Here is an 18,659-nt window from a genome sequence, read left to right as displayed (position 1 = left end):
AGTGGTTTCACTCTCAGTCAAGGTTTCTAGGTTGTGCTCGGTGCCGCAGCCTCATCGGATGATTATTTGCTTTAAAACATATCTCCATTGGTTATCCTAAAATCTCTCTATTCTTCCGCAGTGGTTTGATGGGTGATGGCTCTTTTAGAGAGATCCGCAGCCCTTTGCCTCTGGGCAGCTGGGTGCAGAGATCTTGGAGCTCTTCCCTGCCCTGTCTGTGAGAAAACTCAGAAGGGGAATACATGGAATGGCCCCAGTTACAACTGGAAAGAGAAACAGACTCGGCACAGCCAGCCTGGAGTCTTCACGCAAAATGCAAGATGTTGGAAAGAATGTGATTCCCAGTGATGTTACTGACAGTGAGTGACATGGATCAGGCTGGCATAATTAGTTGGATTTCTATAGTCTGCTGGAGATGGATTTGACCCTCACTTCTGGTTGATGAGAAGCTCGACGTGAGCCAACAATGTGCTCTCGCAGTCTTGAAACCAACCGTGTCCTGGGCTGCATCCAGAGCAGCGTGGCCAGCAGGGAAGGAGGGGATTCTGCCCCTCTGTTCCTCTCTTGGGAGACCTCAACTGGAACACTGTGTCCAGTTCTGGAATCTTCAACATAAGAAGGAGATGGAGCTGTTGGAACAGGTCCAGAGGAGGCTACAAAGATGATCGGAGGGCTGGAGCACCTCCCATACGAGGACAGGCTGAGAGAGTTGGGGTTGTTCAGCCTGGAGAAGGGGGTTGGAACTGGATGATCTTTAAGATTCCTTCCAACCCAAACTATTCTATGATTCTAGACCACACTACCAGGGATGGGGAATTGCAGCTGGAAGAATTAACCTGGAGCATGCCCATAGGTTTTCACCGTTCGGACACAGCGGTGCAGCTCAGGGAGCAACTCATGGGCCCTGGGTTTTGGAGCTCAGCGCCCGCCTGTAGGGTTCTTTCACAGCATTTTGCAGGTAGCGTGGAAAACAGGCGAAGCGATGAGTATGAAGGGGAACTGTGGATGTTCTGTACCGCGCTAGAGGCTCTCCTAGCAGCCCCGCATCCCGAGTCTGAAGCCTTTTGCCTGGCAGCAAGCGCAGCCACTCCGGTGTGGGTTCTCAGCTGCTGTGCTGATCCCTCGGGCAGTGGAGCTTAAAGGCAGTGGAAGTTGGCATTCTTGGCTCCAATGGTCTCCAATGTCTGCCCACCTTCACGGTGCCGTGCACGGGGAAAGAGCTGGGCAGGCAGTGGTCGAGGGACAGGGCAGCTTGGCCCCTGCCATGAGGCTCTTGCATGATGCAGGTGGGTTGGAAAGGAGGTGCCAGGCCCGCAGGCTGTGGGGTTTGGTTTGTTATTCGTCCATGCTATGTGTTACGTATTAATTTCCTTTAAGGCTTGTGATGAAGTCAGTAAACCACAGCCTGCCGCGAGCACGCTCCGGGCTGGTGCTTTCCGCTGCGGGAGGCACTTGCCATGTCCGCTCCCGGGCTCGGCAGCCCAGCCACGCTCCGTCTCCAGCAACATGGACCAGCGGGAGATTCTGCTGCAGAACCTGGAAAGGGCTCAAGGCAAGAAGCTCAACCGAGAAGAGTTTGTAGAGGAGTTTTTGGTAAGTTCACTCAAAGCACGGCTCTGTGTTTCAGTTGATTTTAGAGGGAACTGCTCAGTCACTTCTCCTCCAACGGGGATGTGATCTGCACGTGACAGCAGGATTTTGTAGGAACTTCAGAGGCACAGGAATTAACTGGGGTGAAGGGAACGTAAAGACAGAGGAGTAATTTAATAGTTTGCATTCAAAGTCAAACTGTTTGCTTTTTAATTACCCTGGTGCTTCCTGTTTTCTGCTCCATGGATGCACTTGTCAGGAGGCGGTTGTGCTGCACCTGGTAACCCATCCATGGAGCCATGGCCCCTTCTCCCTGCCTGCTACCTGTGGTACCTGTGCTCCTGCCAGGGATCTCTGGCTGCTCCTGGAGATGGCTTTTCTTTTTTCCATCTCAATGGAAACCCCCCGCTGTCCCTGTAGCGCCTGCAGAGCTGGGACCATCCCACCTCTCATCACCACCTTGGCTGAGGTGTGAGGAGCAGCTGGACCGGCTATTTCTCCAACTGCCAGTGCTGCGACATGGAAGGTCTCGTGCATCCGTGTGCAAAGTGTGCTCTTCCTCTGTGTCCAGCAGCACTTTTGGCCCCTCCTGGAAATGAATTTCTTATTCTCTACAGGCAAAATTAGCAAAAATGCTGATGCCACTGGCCTTCTCTGGTCCCTTGTGTGATATCTGGCTGGTGGAGCCCCGTGCAGTGCCCCGATGTGTGAGCTCACTGACATCTTTTGATTGGTTTGGGTGGCAGGGGCTGTCTCCGCCAGCGATCCGCTCTCTTGCAGTGGATGCCGATGGCTGGCGACGGCTGCTGATCCATCGGTTGGAGGAAGGAGGCTCCAGCAGGCTGATTGTGCTGCTCCGAGGAGCAAAGGCATTGCCCAGCTTTAGCAGACGTAGGGAAGGGTAAAACCAGTACATTTGTAAGACCTGAGAGGTCTCAAACACCCCGATAACCACCACCTCCGAGCAACCGTCCCGGCCAGGGGCTGCGTCAGGCAAGGGGTTCTCGGAAGGTGCCAGGGCTACGGAGGACTCCTCGGAGACCCAGCCTTGCGTTGCTGTCCCGTTGACAACTGGTGTTTCAAACGCTTGGGAAAAGCTTAGTGCGTGGTTTCCAGGTGTCTGGGTCGGAGGGAAGTGATTAATCTGTGTCTGCAGTGACTGCCTGTTGTTCCATGGAACAAAATTCTATCACAGGCTGCTGAGTTTCCCCCTCCCGCGTCGATGTCCCAATGGTGAGGTAGGTAGAAGTGGTCAGGGCTGTGTTTCCTCTTGTACTGGGAAGAGGTCTACAAATTGCAGTGGTATTGCTGTAAGCGCCAGGGTTTTTTTGTTTAAGTCCCCTTTTTCTGTTTGTGCAGCCTCACAGCCAGGGTTTGAGCCTCGCTGCTCTCGCGTTCTCCTGTGTAGGCATTTCCCACGCAGTTTTACGTCACGTACAGACAATTCAGGCGATTCAGAGCCTCAGCTGTGAGCCTGGCATCGGTATCAAGTGATGCCCCGGGAGCTGGGCTTGCATTGGAAGAGGGAGTGCCACTGTGCCTCACTTATTTGTCAGGGTGATGCTTTATGCGCTGTACGGGGTACATCAGAAGCCTACATGCCCCAGCCTCGTGCGGCCACTGCCTCGGCTCATGCTTTCCGTTATTCAGAAGCCTGTGCTGGGGCTCTCAGGTGGCTTCTTTTATAGAATCACTAGGTTGGAAGGGACCCATTGGATCATCGAGTCCAACCATTCCTAACACTCCCTAAACCATACCCCTCAGCACCTCATCCACCGGTCCCTTAAACACCTCCAGGGATGGTGACTCAACCATCTCCCTGGGCAGCTGTTCCAGTGCCCAATGACCCTTTCCGTGAACGTTATTTTATCTCTCTCTCTTCTTGCTTTGAATACCTTGAGAAAAGCCGCTCAGGAAAGAATTAATGGTGAGACCTTGCTTTGCGGTAGCGAACCTGACCCCTAGCGACCTTCGCACGTCCTCCCTGGTAGGGTGTTGTGTGTAACACATCTGCTGTAATTTGTTCCATTCTTTTATCACAGAAGCTGAAAAGGCAGTCAACAAAGTACAGAGCGGATAAAATCTACCCCACAACAGCAGCTGAGCAACCAGAGAACATCAAGAAGAACAGATACAAGGACATCTTACCCTGTAAGTTGGAAATGGCAAATGTTCCTGCTCAGCTGGTTTTCCCCTAGCTGGAGTCTGTTCTCATCCTCCGGTGCGCGGCTGCTTGGTGTGAGCGCACCGCTGGCCGTCAGCTGCCCTTGAATCCTGCTGCTCAGAGTTAGGGCTTTGTCTTCGCTGCAGTGCATGGTCTGGAAGACTTTGGCATGCATTTTCTATGAACAGCAGAACTTCTGTTCAGTAAGAAACACATCCTCTAAGGATTAGCCTTGTAGGCTTTCTGGGTAGGTGCACCTGCTTGTTTTCCAAGGCGTTGAGAGAACGGGTTTGGACAAAGGTGACTCTGCCATGTACAAAGCATGCTACAGGCAAAAACTGTACAGTGGTCTCAAAAGGAGAGTCTGCCCCAGGATAAGAGCAGAATATCCCTTCCATCCATTCAAGCTCAAAAACACCCTAATCTAACCCCACAGACCTGACTTGAGCTCATAAGATGGAGCGCAGGGTGATTTTAGGCTTGGCTTGCTCCTTTCTTGTGAGCTCTCATCTGGAATACTGTGTCCAGTTCTGGAATCCTCAACATAAGAAGGAGATGGAGCTGTTGGAATGGGTCCAGAGGAGGCTACAAAGATGATCTGAGAGCTGGAGCACCTTCCCTACAAGGACAGGCTGAGACAGTTGGGGTGGTTCAGCCTGGAGAAGAGAAAGCTCAGAAGAGATCTTCTAGCAACCTTCCAGTACCTGAAGGGGCTGCTGGAAAGCTGGAGAGGGGCTGTTCACAAAGGCTGGTGGGGATAGGATGAGAGGGAATGGGTATAAACTGGAGAGGGGCACATTTAGACTGGAGATTAGGAAGAATTTCATCACCATGAAAGCGGTGAGACACTGGCTCAGGTTGCCCAGGGAAGCTGTGACTGCCCCATCCCTGGAGGTGTTCAAGGCCAGGTTGGATGGGCCTTGGGCAGCCTGAGCCAGTGGGAGGTGTCCCTGCACGCCGCAAGGGGGTTGGAACTGCATGATCTTTAAGGTCCCTTCCAGCCCAAACTATCCTACGATTCTATGGCCAGAGGAGGATGTTGGCCTTGCACTGGGTAGCAGCAGCATCTGCAGCTCTTGCCTAAGCCCTCCCCATGCTCTGGATGAGAGCTGGACTGTCCGCTGCTCACGTGTGGGCAACAGCGATTCCATGCATGGCTCTTGGTAGGTGCAGGAGGAAGCATTAGCTGCTGGCCCAGCCACTCATCTGCTCGGGGATGCGAGCTCTGGTGTACGTGCTACCCCAAAGCACCTCGTGCTGCAGTCCAAGGAGCTCAACTACCATGAAAGACAAACGGTAACTGCTGTTGCTTCTCCTTTTGTGTTTGCAGTTGACCACAGCAGAGTGGAGCTGTCCCTGATTACATCGGATGCAGATTCTGATTACATCAATGCCAACTTCATCAAGGTATCGCTTCTTTCGCGGTGTTTTGCCCTGCAAAGGTTCTCGTAGCGGCTGTAGCCCTCAGAAGGAGCTGATCCCCAGAAGGAGCTGGTCCTGGGGCTCTGGTGATAGGACTGTGTGGGAGGTTCTGGGCTGTGCTCAGGAATAACTGACGTAAAGAAGATGTGTACAGTCAGGGAGCCTCCAAAATGCCCCAGTGCAGCACAGAGGCACCAGGATACGAGGTGAGGGACATGCGCTTGTGTTGGGGCGGGTGATGGAACAACGTGTGGCTCACAGCCCCGGCTTCCGGGTCAGTATGACTGCCTCTGTTGGGTTGGTGCAAAATCACCCCTGGCCAGAATCACCTCATCTGAAACTAGTGCAGAGGCAGGAAGCCATGCACTCAGCGCAACCGAGACCCGCTGCAGCGGCGAGCAACAGCACGAGTCAATGCGGGACGCTTCTCCATCAGGAGCTCCATATGCTCTGGAACTCTCCAGAGCTCACCACCCTTCTCTGACAGACAGAGGGTTTCCTTCATTCCCCACCAAGAACCCTGTTGTAATTTGCCTGCAGCAGAGTGGACCTTCACAAGGGGGTCAGCTCATTCTTTGCTCAGCAGCACAGATGTGCCAACCCACACACTGTGGAGCTGCTTCAGCTCTTGCAGCGTCACCTCCCTGCTCCCAAATGCACTGCAAGAGCTGGTGGCCTCTGGGGCTCGGTGGCCTCCTGGGCGTGGGTCTGTCTTTGGGAGGTTTGCACACCACTGGTTTCTGGTTGCTTAATTTAACACAGGTGCCTAAAATTTAACTATATAAAGCCCTTTTAAACTCTTAATGGGTTCCTTGAATAGAAGGAAGGCTCAGAAAGAGGAATGAGTTTATTTCTGTCAGTGAACTGTGTGAATATGTCTCCAAGTCTGACTCAAATGCTGTTTTAGGGTGTCTATGGGCCAAGAGCATACATTGCAACCCAAGGTCCTCTCCCCACCACTGTCATTGATTTCTGGAGGATGATTTGGGAGTATAAGGTCCTGGTAAGTTGTACTTTTATATGCCTTTTTTTTAGTTCTGAAAGAAAACTTGTCCGTACAGCCCGCCAGCAGTCCTTGTTGACTGAGCAGAGGGTGGGAGCCTCAGGGTTTTACCCCAGAAGCTGCGTGTACCCCTTATCCTTCCCGTGAGCCTCCTCCACACTCGTGCCCAGGCACGCATCTGCTTGCGGCTGTCTCTGCACCTGGGCCCCGAGTGGGAAAGGTTCTCGTGCCTGGGCAGGGGGTGAGGTCCTGGGTTTGGTTTGGCTGGTGGTGCGAGACATTGGAGAAGGCAGCTCACAGAAACCCCCCACAAACACCCGTGAGTGATGAGTTTGAGTTTGTTGCCCGTGTTTAGACTTTTCTAATAAACCTTCTTTCTGCAGGTTGTGGTCATGGCTTGTATGGAGTTTGAGATGGGGAAGGTGAGTAACGAATGCTTCAGAGCCGTAGCAGTGCCCAGGCAGTGTGGAGAGGTGCAGGTCGTTATTAAACCTCATCAGCAACAGTTAATTTCTGTTTAGTATGAGCAGTTCACCGAGTCTCCATCTGGAGATTCTTAAACGATTTGCAGTAGTGTAGATAAGCCTCTCTGGAAGGGAAAACCCAGCAATGATGTCTCCAGGGAAGGGGAGGCTGGAGCAGGGCTTCCTCCCAGCATGTTTTGTCCTGCCAAGTGAGACAGGAGATGGTGTGGATGAGCTGGTGATGAGTACCTGAATGTGTCCTGCTTCTCCCAACAGAAGAAGTGTGAGCGGTACTGGGCAGAGGTGGGCGGCTCTCCGCTGCAGTGTGGCCCTTTCTCCGTCGCCTGTGTGAGTACGGCTGTGGCGAGCACCACGTCACATCATGTGCGCTGGAAACTTCGGTCAACCACAGAAAGTGTGACTCTAACTTCTTCTTCTGCAGGAAGCTGAAGAGATGAAAACCGAGTTTGTGATCAGGACTTTAAAGGTGACCCTGAACGAGGTAAGCAGGAGAGATCAGGGCAAGAAATGCATCTCAGCTGGCTTTAGCGTATAAATAATATATGGAACCATGGCACACTTTGTGCAGAAAATTAGATTTGACAGCAGCCAAAGGAACAAAGAGAGTGAAAAATTAACTAACTCAGCCCTCAGTTTCTGACGCTGTTTGCCAGTCGTGACAAATCAGACCCAGCCAGCAGGTAACAGCTAGAACGTTGTGGAAAGTCCATGCTGCTTTTGTAGCCACAGCAGCTACAAACCGCACCTCTGCCCTCTGCCTGCCGGTGCAGAGGGGGCCTGGAGATGCCTGCAGCACACCAGCCTCCCCTTGCCACGCTGACATTCCAGCCCATGCCCATGGGAGCTGCGGCAGCATCCTCCGGGAGGCACAGGCCAGCCCCAGACCCTGCCAGTGCTTTTCTCCTCTTGTAGGAAATCCGTACCGTCCACCAGTTCCACTATAGAAATTGGCCAGACCACGACATCCCCTCATCCATTGACCCCATTCTGGAGCTCGTAAGTGAGATACGCTGCTACCAGCTGGATGACAGCATCCCCATCTGTGTCCACTGCAGGTGAGTGAGCTGATCACCAGACGGAAGGGCTGCCCGGAGCAGCCAGCACGAGCCCGCGGTCAGGCTCCTCGGGTAGGAAGTCCTAAGGACAAAGGTGTCCTCCAAAGAGCCAACACAGCTGGGTGAAAGGAAAGGAGATGTGTGGCAGCAGGCCAGCGACAGCACGACCAGTTGAGAAACTGGGCATGTCCATGCTGGGCTGGTCACCACAGGAGAACCAGGAACTGTGGGCAGGAGCACGGGATGTGCCCTCCACCTGCAGCAGAGCCTGGGCAAGCGGAGCCTCGCGCGGGATGGGAGAAGCAGGAGGCCATGGTGCGGGTTTGCACCTTCCCCACTGTGGGATGGGAGGATGTGCAGATCATTTTCAAATGTCCCTGTTGGAGGATGCAGCGTGCCCATCCGCTGGCCTCTGCGGACAACTCTGCTGGGACTGTCGTTGCAGTGCCGGCTGCGGGAGAACCGGGGTCATCTGTGCAGTTGACTACACCCAGAAGCTGCTGAAGGATGGGGTGAGTGTCGGCCTCGTCTGCCTCTTGGAATGGCACCTGCAGGCAGCACTGCAGCATCTCTGCCTCTCCCTCACATCTCTCTACCTCATTCCCCCTTTCACCTTCACTGATTGCACACAGATGGATTTTGGGTGACAGCTACACGCAAGAACTCCCCGCAGCGTGACTGGAGACAAACTGCAGACACCCCCTTCCGCCCCATTCCCAGTTTGTGCTGCTTCCCTCTCTTTAGGCTCCACATCATCCACACGCTGACCATTGCCTCCGCATCCTGACGCCAACAGCCCCAGCGCTTGCGCTGATAGGGCAGAATCCCCCTTCCCATTGCTCCCTTTGGCAGGATTTTTGGATCATGGAACTTGGCTCTCTGCTGGCCTTTAGTCTTCAATACCACTTTACTGCCTAGATGTGCCTCTCCACACTGAGGTGTCAGAAATCCAAAGGTTCCAACCTAGCACTTTGTTTTATTTTGGCTGCAGTAAATACGTACGTGTAATAATCAGGAGTCCCTGGCTTTGCAGCAGGTTGCTGGGACTAAGGAGCAGCTGCTTTCTGCACCGCAGCAACCCTGGAGCCACTGACCCAGGGAATCAGTGCCTTGCCCTTCGTGCTATTCACAGCTGCTACCGATGCCATTCTAAACAGGGTATTTTCCACAAAGTTCAACGCAGGAGGGAGGAGGGAAGCTGGTTCGTAGCAAAAATGTCACTGTGAGCAGGTCCTTGTCTAAGAATTCCTGCAATAGCAGGTCTGGATTGTGGATCCTGCTCTAAAATGCGTCACGACTTGGAAGCTGCTTGGAATTAGACCTTTCTGTAATTTTTCTTTCTTGCAAGATTGTTCCGGTGAACTTCAGCATTTTCAGTCTGATGCAGGAGATGAGGACGCAAAGGCCAACCCTGGTGCAGACCAAGGTACGTCTGGGATATCCCACTGGTGTCCTGCTCATCCTGGGGACTCAGCTTCTCCCCAGGAGAGACTGCAGGAAGGAAGCAGAGAGCAGCTGTGCTGCTGGGAACCAGAGCTGTGGATGGTCTGCAAGGTCCCTGTTTTGCACAGAGGAATGACTTTGCAGAAATGGATTTGGTGCTGACCGTGTCCTTGCAGACAGCTGGAATAGCTGAGCGCTTGCAGCCTGATTTATCGAAAGCTCGAGCTGTGAAGCAAGGGACTGTCCAGGAAACAGAGTGGGAACTCTTCTCAGCCGAGATAGGCTGAAGAGGAAGCTCAAGGCAGAACAGCATTGTTTGTGCACCCCAACCCCCTGCCAAATGCTTCAGTCTGAGCCCTCTTAAAGCTGTGTCTTCTACCGCTTCTGAGAACTCACCCTATGCAGGGACCGGAAAGTGGCAGCTTCTCCTGGGGGGTTGTTGCTGGTTGGGGTCAGAGGTGACCAATTTCCAGTGTAGGTGCTGGCTCTCACAGCTGTATTTTCTCTCTGGCTCACAGGAGCAGTATGAACTGGTTTACGATGCGGTGATCAAGCTCTTCCAGAGGCAAATTAAAGCACTCAGCACCCAGGAGGATTCTGCTGCTTCACAGGTAAGTCCCCAGGATAAACACAGTGCCTCTCCCAGCCTCAGGCATGCTGTCTCTAACCCAGATTCCTCCTGCAGAGGTCTCCTCTGCAGATCAGGGATGAATCATCATGTTTTCCACTACCCTTTATGCCCAAACTGCTCAAGTCAACCCACCAGCATCCATCCCTGAACATGCAATGCTTATCACAGGATTCCAAGTGAGAACTAAATTTCTTCTTGCCTCAAACCCATTTTATGTACACTTCTATAATCACTTAAGGTAAAGTGTGAATAGACAAAGCACCAGCTTTCTCCTCCAGTCATGGCTGATTTCCATGTGGCTGTGCCAGTGAAACTTGTATTCATGGGGTGCTCACAAGAAGCAGAGCGACTTTGAGCCCAGTTTAGGAAGCTGGGGTGCAACAGGTGGCGTGGCTAAAAGCGTCCATCTGCGGCACGGTGTGTCCTGGAGGGGCAGTGAGCGTTACAGCCCACCCATGGGAAAGCAGGCTAAAATAGCTTGTGAAAAAACACATCCAGCTCATTCAAACCTGATAGATACCTGAAGAAAAATGATGTTGTTCAGGTATGATGTTGCCTATAAACAGGAACATCCCCAAAAAACCCTCTGGTTCAGCTTTTCTTTGCTCTTGCTGTGCTTCTGTGCCTGCTGGCACGAACCACACAGTGCCCACGTAGCTGCCTGCAGGCTGGCTGAAGGAAACGCTTTGCGGTTCTTAGACAGAGGGTGAAAAGTCGCAGTTAACTTATTGTGACAGACAGTTTCATCTAAAGAATTGGGAACAGCATCCTGCAGCGGGACTCGCACCTCGGTTTTGCCATGGGATTTGCAGGATGTTCCAAGCCAGAGCTGAGTGAGAAAGGAGCCGGACGGAGCCTTTTTCTGCATGTTGTGGAGCAAGGGAGATGCCAGACTTGGTTGACAGAAAATGCAGGAAACGGTTCAAGCCCGGATGTGGTTTTGTAGCTCCTGGCCAGACCTCTTGCCTGCTTACACCTCGCTGCTCTCCGAGAGCCCTCTGCAGAGCAGGGGGTGGTCGCATGCTGCGGTGTCATGCACGGAGCCAGCGCCCAACTGCCAGGCTGAGCTCCCACGCAGGGTCCTGGAGGCAGAGGTGCCCATGCAGGCTGTGCTGCAGGTGTCCAGGCAGCTGGGTGGGTGCACCGCATGCTGTGCTCTTGTTTCAAAAAGGTTCTGAAGGGAATTGCTATTTGAGAGGTTCTGTCCTCAGTTTTCAGCTCTGACTCGGTGTTTTCAAGTTGGTGTGGTAACTTCCAAACCACATTAATAATTAAAAGTAGCTGGCACACATTCCAGCTCCTGAAATAGCATGTTTGTGTTCTTTGAGTTCTTCCTCCTCACTCCTTTTTTCTGCCCTTTCTCTCCCTAGGCACAGACAAGACATCTTGTAGCCAAGCCATCACCAGCTCCAGTGGAAGATCTTTATTCTCTCAGATTACTGACCTGGTAAGGCTATAGCATGAGTATCCCAGGCTGGTATTTTCAGCCACCTATACGATTCAGGAAGGGGCATTTTTTTCACATATGCTTTGTGACACAGTTCCCTGTGTCCCATTTTGAAGTCCGTATTAGTTCCTAACATAATTTCTGCTCTTCTCACTGACTGGGATTGAGCCCCATAAAGTGGCTTCCTCTGTTCACCATTTAATGGTGTTCAAGCGATGCACCAGTGTGCACAGTCCTGTCCCGTGTGCCTTGCTTGAGGCTGTTCCTGGATATTAGGAGCAAAGTTGTGGGGCCTCACTAGTAGGCTAGCAGAGATTGCCAAGTGCTAGATGGCTCTGGCTTCATGTCATGGTGCTTTATTGCAGCTCGGAGCAAGAGGAGCAGGATGTACATCAGCGTTTTCCTCCGGTGGCACAAAGCAAAGCCCCTCCGGCACCGTCCTCTGCCCCAGGAGCACACGGCAGCTCTGGAGGCAGGGTCCCTCCCATCAGACAGGCAATCTCCTTCGGCATGTTGAACTTTGCTGGCTGTAGGATGGCAGCTGCCGCTGAGAAGTGGGATGCTAGGGACACTCTCCAGAAGCACCACAGCTTAGAGCTCAACAGCATTGCTCCCGAGCAGCTGCTCCTAAACCTGGATCCGAAGGGCGCAGGCAGGAAGGGGCCTCGTGGCACAGCACCCCTGACTCGAACTGCATCGACCCCTTTTGTGCTGGCACAGCGGGGAGAAGGCTGGGAATGGGATGGAGAGGACACAAAACCAGTCTCGAGCGCACAGTTGCCAAACGCCTGTTATTCGAGCTCTCAAGTGAAGAAACAGGATGGATTCTCCTCTGTGGAACTGTACCACTCAAGCCGAGATGCAGATGGCCCCCCAAGACACAGAAACCGTGGGCCATGTCCTCTCCCTCACTTCTGCTCAGCAGAAGACCCCTACTTCTCTTCACTCTCGCCAGACGACCCTGCGTCTCCAGCGTTTGGCAAGTCCTTCGTGGAGGGGCAGGATGCTCTTCTCCCATCTCGTGCCGTGGCAGCCCCGCTGCTGCCCGCCAGCTCCCCACCACCCCGGTCCGTGTCCCCTCACGCTCCCTCGCTGACCGACGCTGGGAGATCTGCCTCGAGTAAGTGATGCAGCACTGCAACAAGCTGGGGTGGGGCTCTCTGGGCTGTGGTGTGATGGGGAGAGGGTGAGTGGTGGATTTGGCATCCAGGCAGGGCTGTAGCTGCTCCCACAGGAGCTGAGGGAGCAACTGGTTCCATCCTTGCACTTCTTGCATCTTGCTTGAAGTTTTTCCCTTAAAAAAACCCAACAATTTTAGAACAGCATTGGGTTTTGCATCACACGGCCCCTCTGGACTACTGTGTCACATTGGTATGGGTCTCACAGGAAGGCAGGGATGAGTGCTGACCAATTCCTAAACCAGGGTGCTCCAAGAAGCTCCCAGAAATGGTTTTCTCTGAGTGTCTGGTTTCCAGGTCAAAACCCACTCCTCCCTGCCGAGTGTTGTGTAGGGGGATGCTGACATCCCACTGAGACTGAGAACCAGGACTTCAGTACAGGTGTTCCACCAGATTTGTAGCCTTAAAACCATCACCCACTGTATGAAGGTGGCAGAATTGTTCCTTGGTCTGGGCAGTCCTGGCCCAGACAGACATTTCCTGTTGTCTGTGGCTTTGGTGTTTGCTCAGCTTTGTTCTGCTTGGGCCCCCCAGCATTCCTTGTCCCAGAAATGTGCTCCTTATCAGGATACCAGAGCCTGGGGAAGCAATGGGGGTGGCAGCACAAGCCAAGCAGCAATGGTACCACCAGCTGCCAGCCTGGCTGGGTGCTGGGGATGCACTCGCCACTTCCTTTGTGCAGCGGGAATTCTGCTGCCGACACTGCTGGAATTCTGCCCTTGGGGCCATGGAGCTAGTAGCAGGGGAAACGGTGCTGAGGACTATCAAGATTTTTAAGGACACCTTAGAGGTGTCCAACCAACACCCCTGGAGCGCGGCTGGGCAGGAGCTCTCAGGGTCTCGACAAGGGTCTGTGGGTCTCCCACGAGGCTGTGTCACACGGGTAACCCTGTCTCTGCAATCAGCCATCCTGCCACAGCCAGACGACGACAATCCTCCGCCCCTGCCCAAGCGAACTCCGGAGTCCTTCATTGTGGCCACTGATCCTGGTAAGTGTATTTTGCAGCACAGGGGCTGAGAGCAGCTCTGAGGGCTCTTCCCGTGTCTGTGCGGTACTGCAGCAGCCAGCAGTGCCTCGGCTCTGGCTGCCTGCAATGAGGAATTACCTCTCTGGTGTTCAACTGTTTCCAGGACAATTTCCTCTGGCCACTTCTGATTTTCAGCTTCCAACCAGAACTAGAAGTATCGGAACGTCTTTGGAGTGGAGTGGGGAGTCTCACTCAGAGGTGTTTACTGACTCAGTGAGACTGAGACTATGTAAGGTGAGTGGCTTTTTATCTCTTCTCCAGCACTATCACCAGTTTCCTTACCATGTTTCCTTCTCTGAGAAAGACACTGGGTACTTCCCATAAATTATTTCAGGGTTCAGGACTGGGAGGAAGATGCGGTCTTGCTCAGGCTCCTTCTTGCCCACACCTACTTTACTCACAACATTACTTTTTTGGGTCCTAGATCCCACGCAAGCTAGTACAAATATCATCCCTCTTTTAGAGAAGGGTAGAGGAGACAGGGAGTTAGTCACTGCAGAACAGGAGAGAGCTGAACACCATGTAGGCATCTCTTGATCATCCCACAGTTGAACTCTAGCTTTGCAAAGTGAAACAATGAGGTATGGGTCTGTCTCCCATTACATGAGCAAGGGGGGTGTGTGTGGGAGGGTGTCTGCCTGTAGCATCAGTTCCTCCTCTCCTTTGACTTCCTTCTGTGTGGGAGAATGACGTTTGGTTGTGGGCATTTCAAACACCTTCCTTGTTTTTTTTGTTTTTAGAGCGTGAAGCTTCAGAGCCCACAAACAGGTATGAGTTTAATGCCGGGATAAACTCTTTGGGAATCAGGCCTGCCTTTCCTGAAGCTGCTTTACCACACTCAGTAAAATACTCAGTAAATGCCTTCAGGACCTGTGCTCGGCCTGACAGAAATTTCATGTTGCTGAATAGTTCTGCCACCAAACAGCTCTGAACAGAACCAGACAGCTCTGCAGCCAAGCAGAGGGGCAGTTCTGTATTTCCCACGCAGCTCTTGCCTCACCCTGCACGTGACAATGTCCCCTGTCCCCCCAGACTGGGGGCTGTCACATCCTCGCTGCACAATGTGTGTTCCCTTTGAGACAGGCGAGATACCTCGATTAGAGCGCTGCAGACCTCTCAATGAACTGAGATAGAGATAAATATTTTTTAAAGCTAAGTAACCAACTCTTTCATCCGTGCTTTCTTAGAGGCAGCCCCGGATTGCTCTGAATCTCCTCCTCCGCTTCCTGTAAGAACCCCGGAGTCATTTGTTCTCGCTGATGCAGCAAGTGAGTGATGAGTTACTTTCTCGGTGTGTAACTGAGATTTTATACTTACACCTAAACCTGCAGAGAGCCAAGGAGATCGTAGACCACTTGTTCAAAGCTTTACCAACAGTAGGGCTTCAGGGTGTCACTGCAGGAAAGTTCAGCAGACACCCAGAAAGTAAACACAACTGGGGACCTGCCTAGAACTGCTGCGGTAGAAGAAAGGAAATGCAATGGCAAAGCACTTAGTAAAAAAGCAGGAGGGTTCTTGAGCGAGCATTGACTCTGTTCTGGTGTGCATTCCCAGGTCTGCAGCCTGCCGCAAGAAATTCTGCGGGCTCGGAGAACAACGCTTCAGAAACATCATTGAAAGAGACGACGAAATGCTTCAGGAGAAGCAAGGTGAGGGGAACAAGTCAACCCAAAAGCTATCGATGACAGAGTAGGTGAGGAGAGGAGCTCCTTCCTGCTACAGCTATTGCTGCTTTCTCACTACCAGCCCTGTGAAAATTCCCAAGCCTACTCATACTCAGGGCAAGGAAACAAGAGTAATAGAAGTATTCTGCTGTTGAACCACAAACAAACCCCCATCTGCAGCAGCACAGCCATACCCGAGGGAAGGTTACGCCTCAGCATACTGTCTACCTGGAGTGCCAGCTCCTCTTGGAACAAGTTGCTGGAGTGGAGTCTGAATTCCTGTGTAGGACAGACCCTGCTGCCCACCAGTCTCCTCTTGCTGTGGCCGTAGTTAACAATCCTCGTGAGCAACTGCACCTCAGGATGTTAGGGTTAGGCAGAAAAGCATTTGAGGAAAACAGCAAGAATAACACAAACCAAAGGCATTTGGGTCAGCTTAGAAATAAGCCTGAAGCGATGCGAATGGCATAAGTCTGCATTTCGGTTTTGGCTGCCAGGCACACAGTTCTTACGAGATGTGACCCATGGATATTTACCATTGCCTTTATCACAGTACCTGATCTACTGCTTCTGACATTTTTTTCCCAACAAGCCTCCTTTTTCTTTTTTTTTTTCTCTTTCCTTACAGAGCTTGAAAATCTTGAAGAATATGAAAAACAGTAAGTTTTTAGGCTACTGTGCACCTCTCTGATGGCTTTAAGCATGTATAGGTGGGATTGAATTTTCAAGACCCAGACTGTCAAATGTGAAGCACCCTGCTCACCTTCCCGCTTCAGCGTGGGACACACAGAGCTGTGCTGGCTAGCCAAGTGCCATCCCAATGGGATAGGTTGTTTTAGGAGTATCACCAGGATGCTGTGGTGCCCTCGTAGTGCCCTTTGCGTGCCTTGGGGGCAGCTGTGGCGTGCCCAGATCACCAAGCTCTCCAGGTCATTCAAATCAGCGTTGGGGTATAAATGCTCTAAAATGGGGGATAGGGGTGCTCCAGGGAATGAGCCCCTTTCCGGATTCTATTCAGAGCGTAAATACACAGTTTCTCATTAGATTGCTTTCATGTAGAATTAAATGCTTATCTGGAAGAGAGGACTGTTAAAACCTGTTTAGAGCACTTCTAAGCAAACATTTCCCAGCAGATTGCGCCACAGTAGTATAATCGCTCCCTGCTCTGTCCTTACGGCTTTGTGGCATTTGAGCTCTGCTGGCATGGGAAGTACCGAACTTTGTCTTGTGCGGAAACAGCACCGGTGCCCAGCATCCCTGTGCCCATGGCAGTACCACCTTCCCCACAGCTGTTCCCAAGCCCAGCTCTGCACGGAATTACTGCAGTGACTAACCACTCACTGTTTATTTCTAGGCATCTCCAGCCCGTTTGCACTGACAAAGCCATCGGAACCGGCCCCGTCAAACCATCCCAGGTCTTTTCTGAGTTTTGGTATGTGTTTCTCTTTGTGTTTTGACATAGGAAGTGCCTGGGTCTGGGAGTCTGAACGCAGGCACCAGGCTGAACGCTAACAAGCTGCCCACAGTACAAATCACACTGTTTTTTACACATTTACAACTTCATCCACTTAAAGAACAGGTGTGGGTGGAAAACACAAACCCTGAAACCTGCTCTGATGAATGCTTCTCAATGCGTGAGGAGTCTGAGTGTGTTTGCCTTTCCAGTGTCTGAAATTACAAGTATTTTCAAATACTATACTATCTTAAGGAATTATGCAATCAACACGCACAACGTACAGAATTTGTTGCATTAAAAAAAAAATAATTTCTTCCTAGGCTTTGCGAATCGATTTTCAAAACCCAAAGGACCAAGAAATCCCCCACCAGCCTGGAACGTTTAGATATCTCCTATAGATTTGGCATTACAGATTTGTAAAGTCCTTCTGGTGCACTTTAAGTGCTCATTCCAGTAGGTTTTCTACCAAAATAAATATATCAAAGGCTGTTGCATGGTACTTGCAGCTCAGGCACCACTTGCACGTTCTCCATCAACTAAAGTTCTAAGGTAAAGAAGACAAAAGTACCAGGAGCACCTTTGGTTAATTTACTACAGGACATAAACTAACACTGGGAACAGACGTTTTATCCCAAGGAGGGATATATTTTTGTTGTGTTTTGGAACTTATTCACTTTAAAGGGACGGATTTGAGCTCTCTGAAACAAAGCAGTGCACACTGGTGACAGGATCCAGCGAAGACTTTTGAGTGATATGGAGCAGACCAAAGCCGAACAAGACTGTGGATTGCGCAGATGCTGCCTCTGTGCAACTTCACTCACCTGTGCAGGTCTGCCATAATCAGAGACTCGCACCTCTTCAGATGTTTACATTACTTGGACCGAAAGAGAATCGGCATCTCAGATTGCAGAAATAATATTTCTCTAAGTGTTTTTTTTCCATCTGAGTGAATCAGATAACTTCTCTGGATTTTTGGTCAATAAGACCAAGATGCTCACTGACCACACAGGAACTGAACCGCTGTGATGGACCGCAGAATGAGCTGACCCAGCTGCCCTCGCCATCTGAATAAAACCAAACCAAACCACCAGGACAGCAAGCAGAGTATCACTGTGTTTTTAAAGCAATGCTGGTTTTAAGGATTTATGATTTTAGATGGCTATGTTGGAAAAGGAGATTCCTAACCAGATTCCAGTGCTATTTGTATCCTCAGTGTGGATGGATAAAGACAATGGAAACTGCTGTATGGCAGTAATTTCCCGTAGAGAGAGAAAAAAAGAAAATGGGATTTGGGGAGTTGGTTGAGAAAGGAATCTACTGACAACTGGAACAGAGAGCTCAAGCTGCTCTAAAGCCACTGGTGCCGGCGCAGCCCAGAGGCGCCTGCCTTGGTGCCCAAAGGCGTCGCCTGTTCTTTCAAGGACAGAGACCCACAACAGCCCTCACCCTGTTTACAGTCCTGCTGCCGATATTTGTGTGTTGTACCATTGTATCAGTCAGCGAAGCCATCCAGACGGACGCTGCCTTAGCGTGACGGTGGTGGGCGTGGGGGCTGAGCTGCTGTCGCCAGGTCACCCTTCTAACAGCGACACCAGCCCACGGGAGGCTTTACCCCACTGTTGCTCGAAAAGCCGTTCGAGCAGTGGGGTGTTATCAATGAAGTGGTTTATGATGTGTGAGAAGTGCTGTAGAAATAAAGTGTATTTACGGGCACAGAGCCCTGTTGTACTGGTGGCTCCGCTCAAGGCTCGCTGGTCACGAAGCTGCTGGGGGACTGGCTGACGGCAGGCAGGGACCCGCGTGGCTTTGCAGCCGCCCTGCAATGACGTGGCCACGCCGTGATGACGCAGGGGCTCCACAGTGACGCAGCTGCCCCGCAATGACGCAGAGGTCCCGTGGTGATGCAGCGGTGATGCACCACGGTGATGCTACGGCGGCTTCATATCGACCGAGTGCTTCCCTCAACACAGGAAAGACACAGAGCTGTTGGATGGAGTCCAGAGGAGGCTGTGGAGACGATGTTGCTCTGGTACTGAACTTGATCCATGCGCTGTTTCTGCCTCTCCTTGGGTTCTCCCTCCTGTATAACTTTC

At 51.8% G+C, this 18,659-nt stretch overlaps 1 protein-coding gene across 2 annotated transcripts; it reads left to right on the top strand.

Moving 5' to 3' along the window:
* The first annotated feature begins 695 nt into the window (after positions 1-695).
* On the top strand, positions 696-18,269 carry PTPN22 (protein tyrosine phosphatase non-receptor type 22). 2 transcript variants are annotated; one of them, XM_054087883.1, is made up of 22 exons: positions 696-1,286; positions 1,378-1,593; positions 3,633-3,741; positions 5,085-5,161; positions 6,084-6,179; positions 6,563-6,601; positions 6,920-6,991; positions 7,086-7,145; positions 7,577-7,719; positions 8,165-8,231; positions 9,068-9,145; positions 9,681-9,773; positions 11,164-11,240; positions 11,606-12,360; positions 13,324-13,407; positions 13,550-13,680; positions 14,187-14,214; positions 14,634-14,714; positions 15,001-15,095; positions 15,739-15,769; positions 16,465-16,542; positions 16,887-18,269. In XM_054087883.1, exons 1-22 carry the CDS (start codon positions 1,278-1,280, stop codon positions 16,949-16,951), a joined length of 2,484 nt encoding a protein of 827 aa, XP_053943858.1. In that variant the 5' UTR covers positions 696-1,277; the 3' UTR covers positions 16,952-18,269. The 2 variants fall into 2 exon arrangements, 1 of the variants encoding a protein (XP_053943858.1); XR_008453545.1 differs by lacking the exons at positions 15,001-15,095; positions 15,739-15,769; positions 16,465-16,542; positions 16,887-18,269 and having other exon boundaries at positions 13,582-13,680; positions 14,634-14,708.
* Positions 18,270-18,659: the final 390 nt, after the last annotated feature.

Source organism: Cuculus canorus, chromosome 24 (assembly GCF_017976375.1).
Source record: "Cuculus canorus isolate bCucCan1 chromosome 24, bCucCan1.pri, whole genome shotgun sequence".
Taxonomy (NCBI): Eukaryota; Metazoa; Chordata; class Aves; order Cuculiformes; family Cuculidae; genus Cuculus; species Cuculus canorus.
This window is presented reverse-complemented; position numbering and strand designations above follow the sequence as displayed.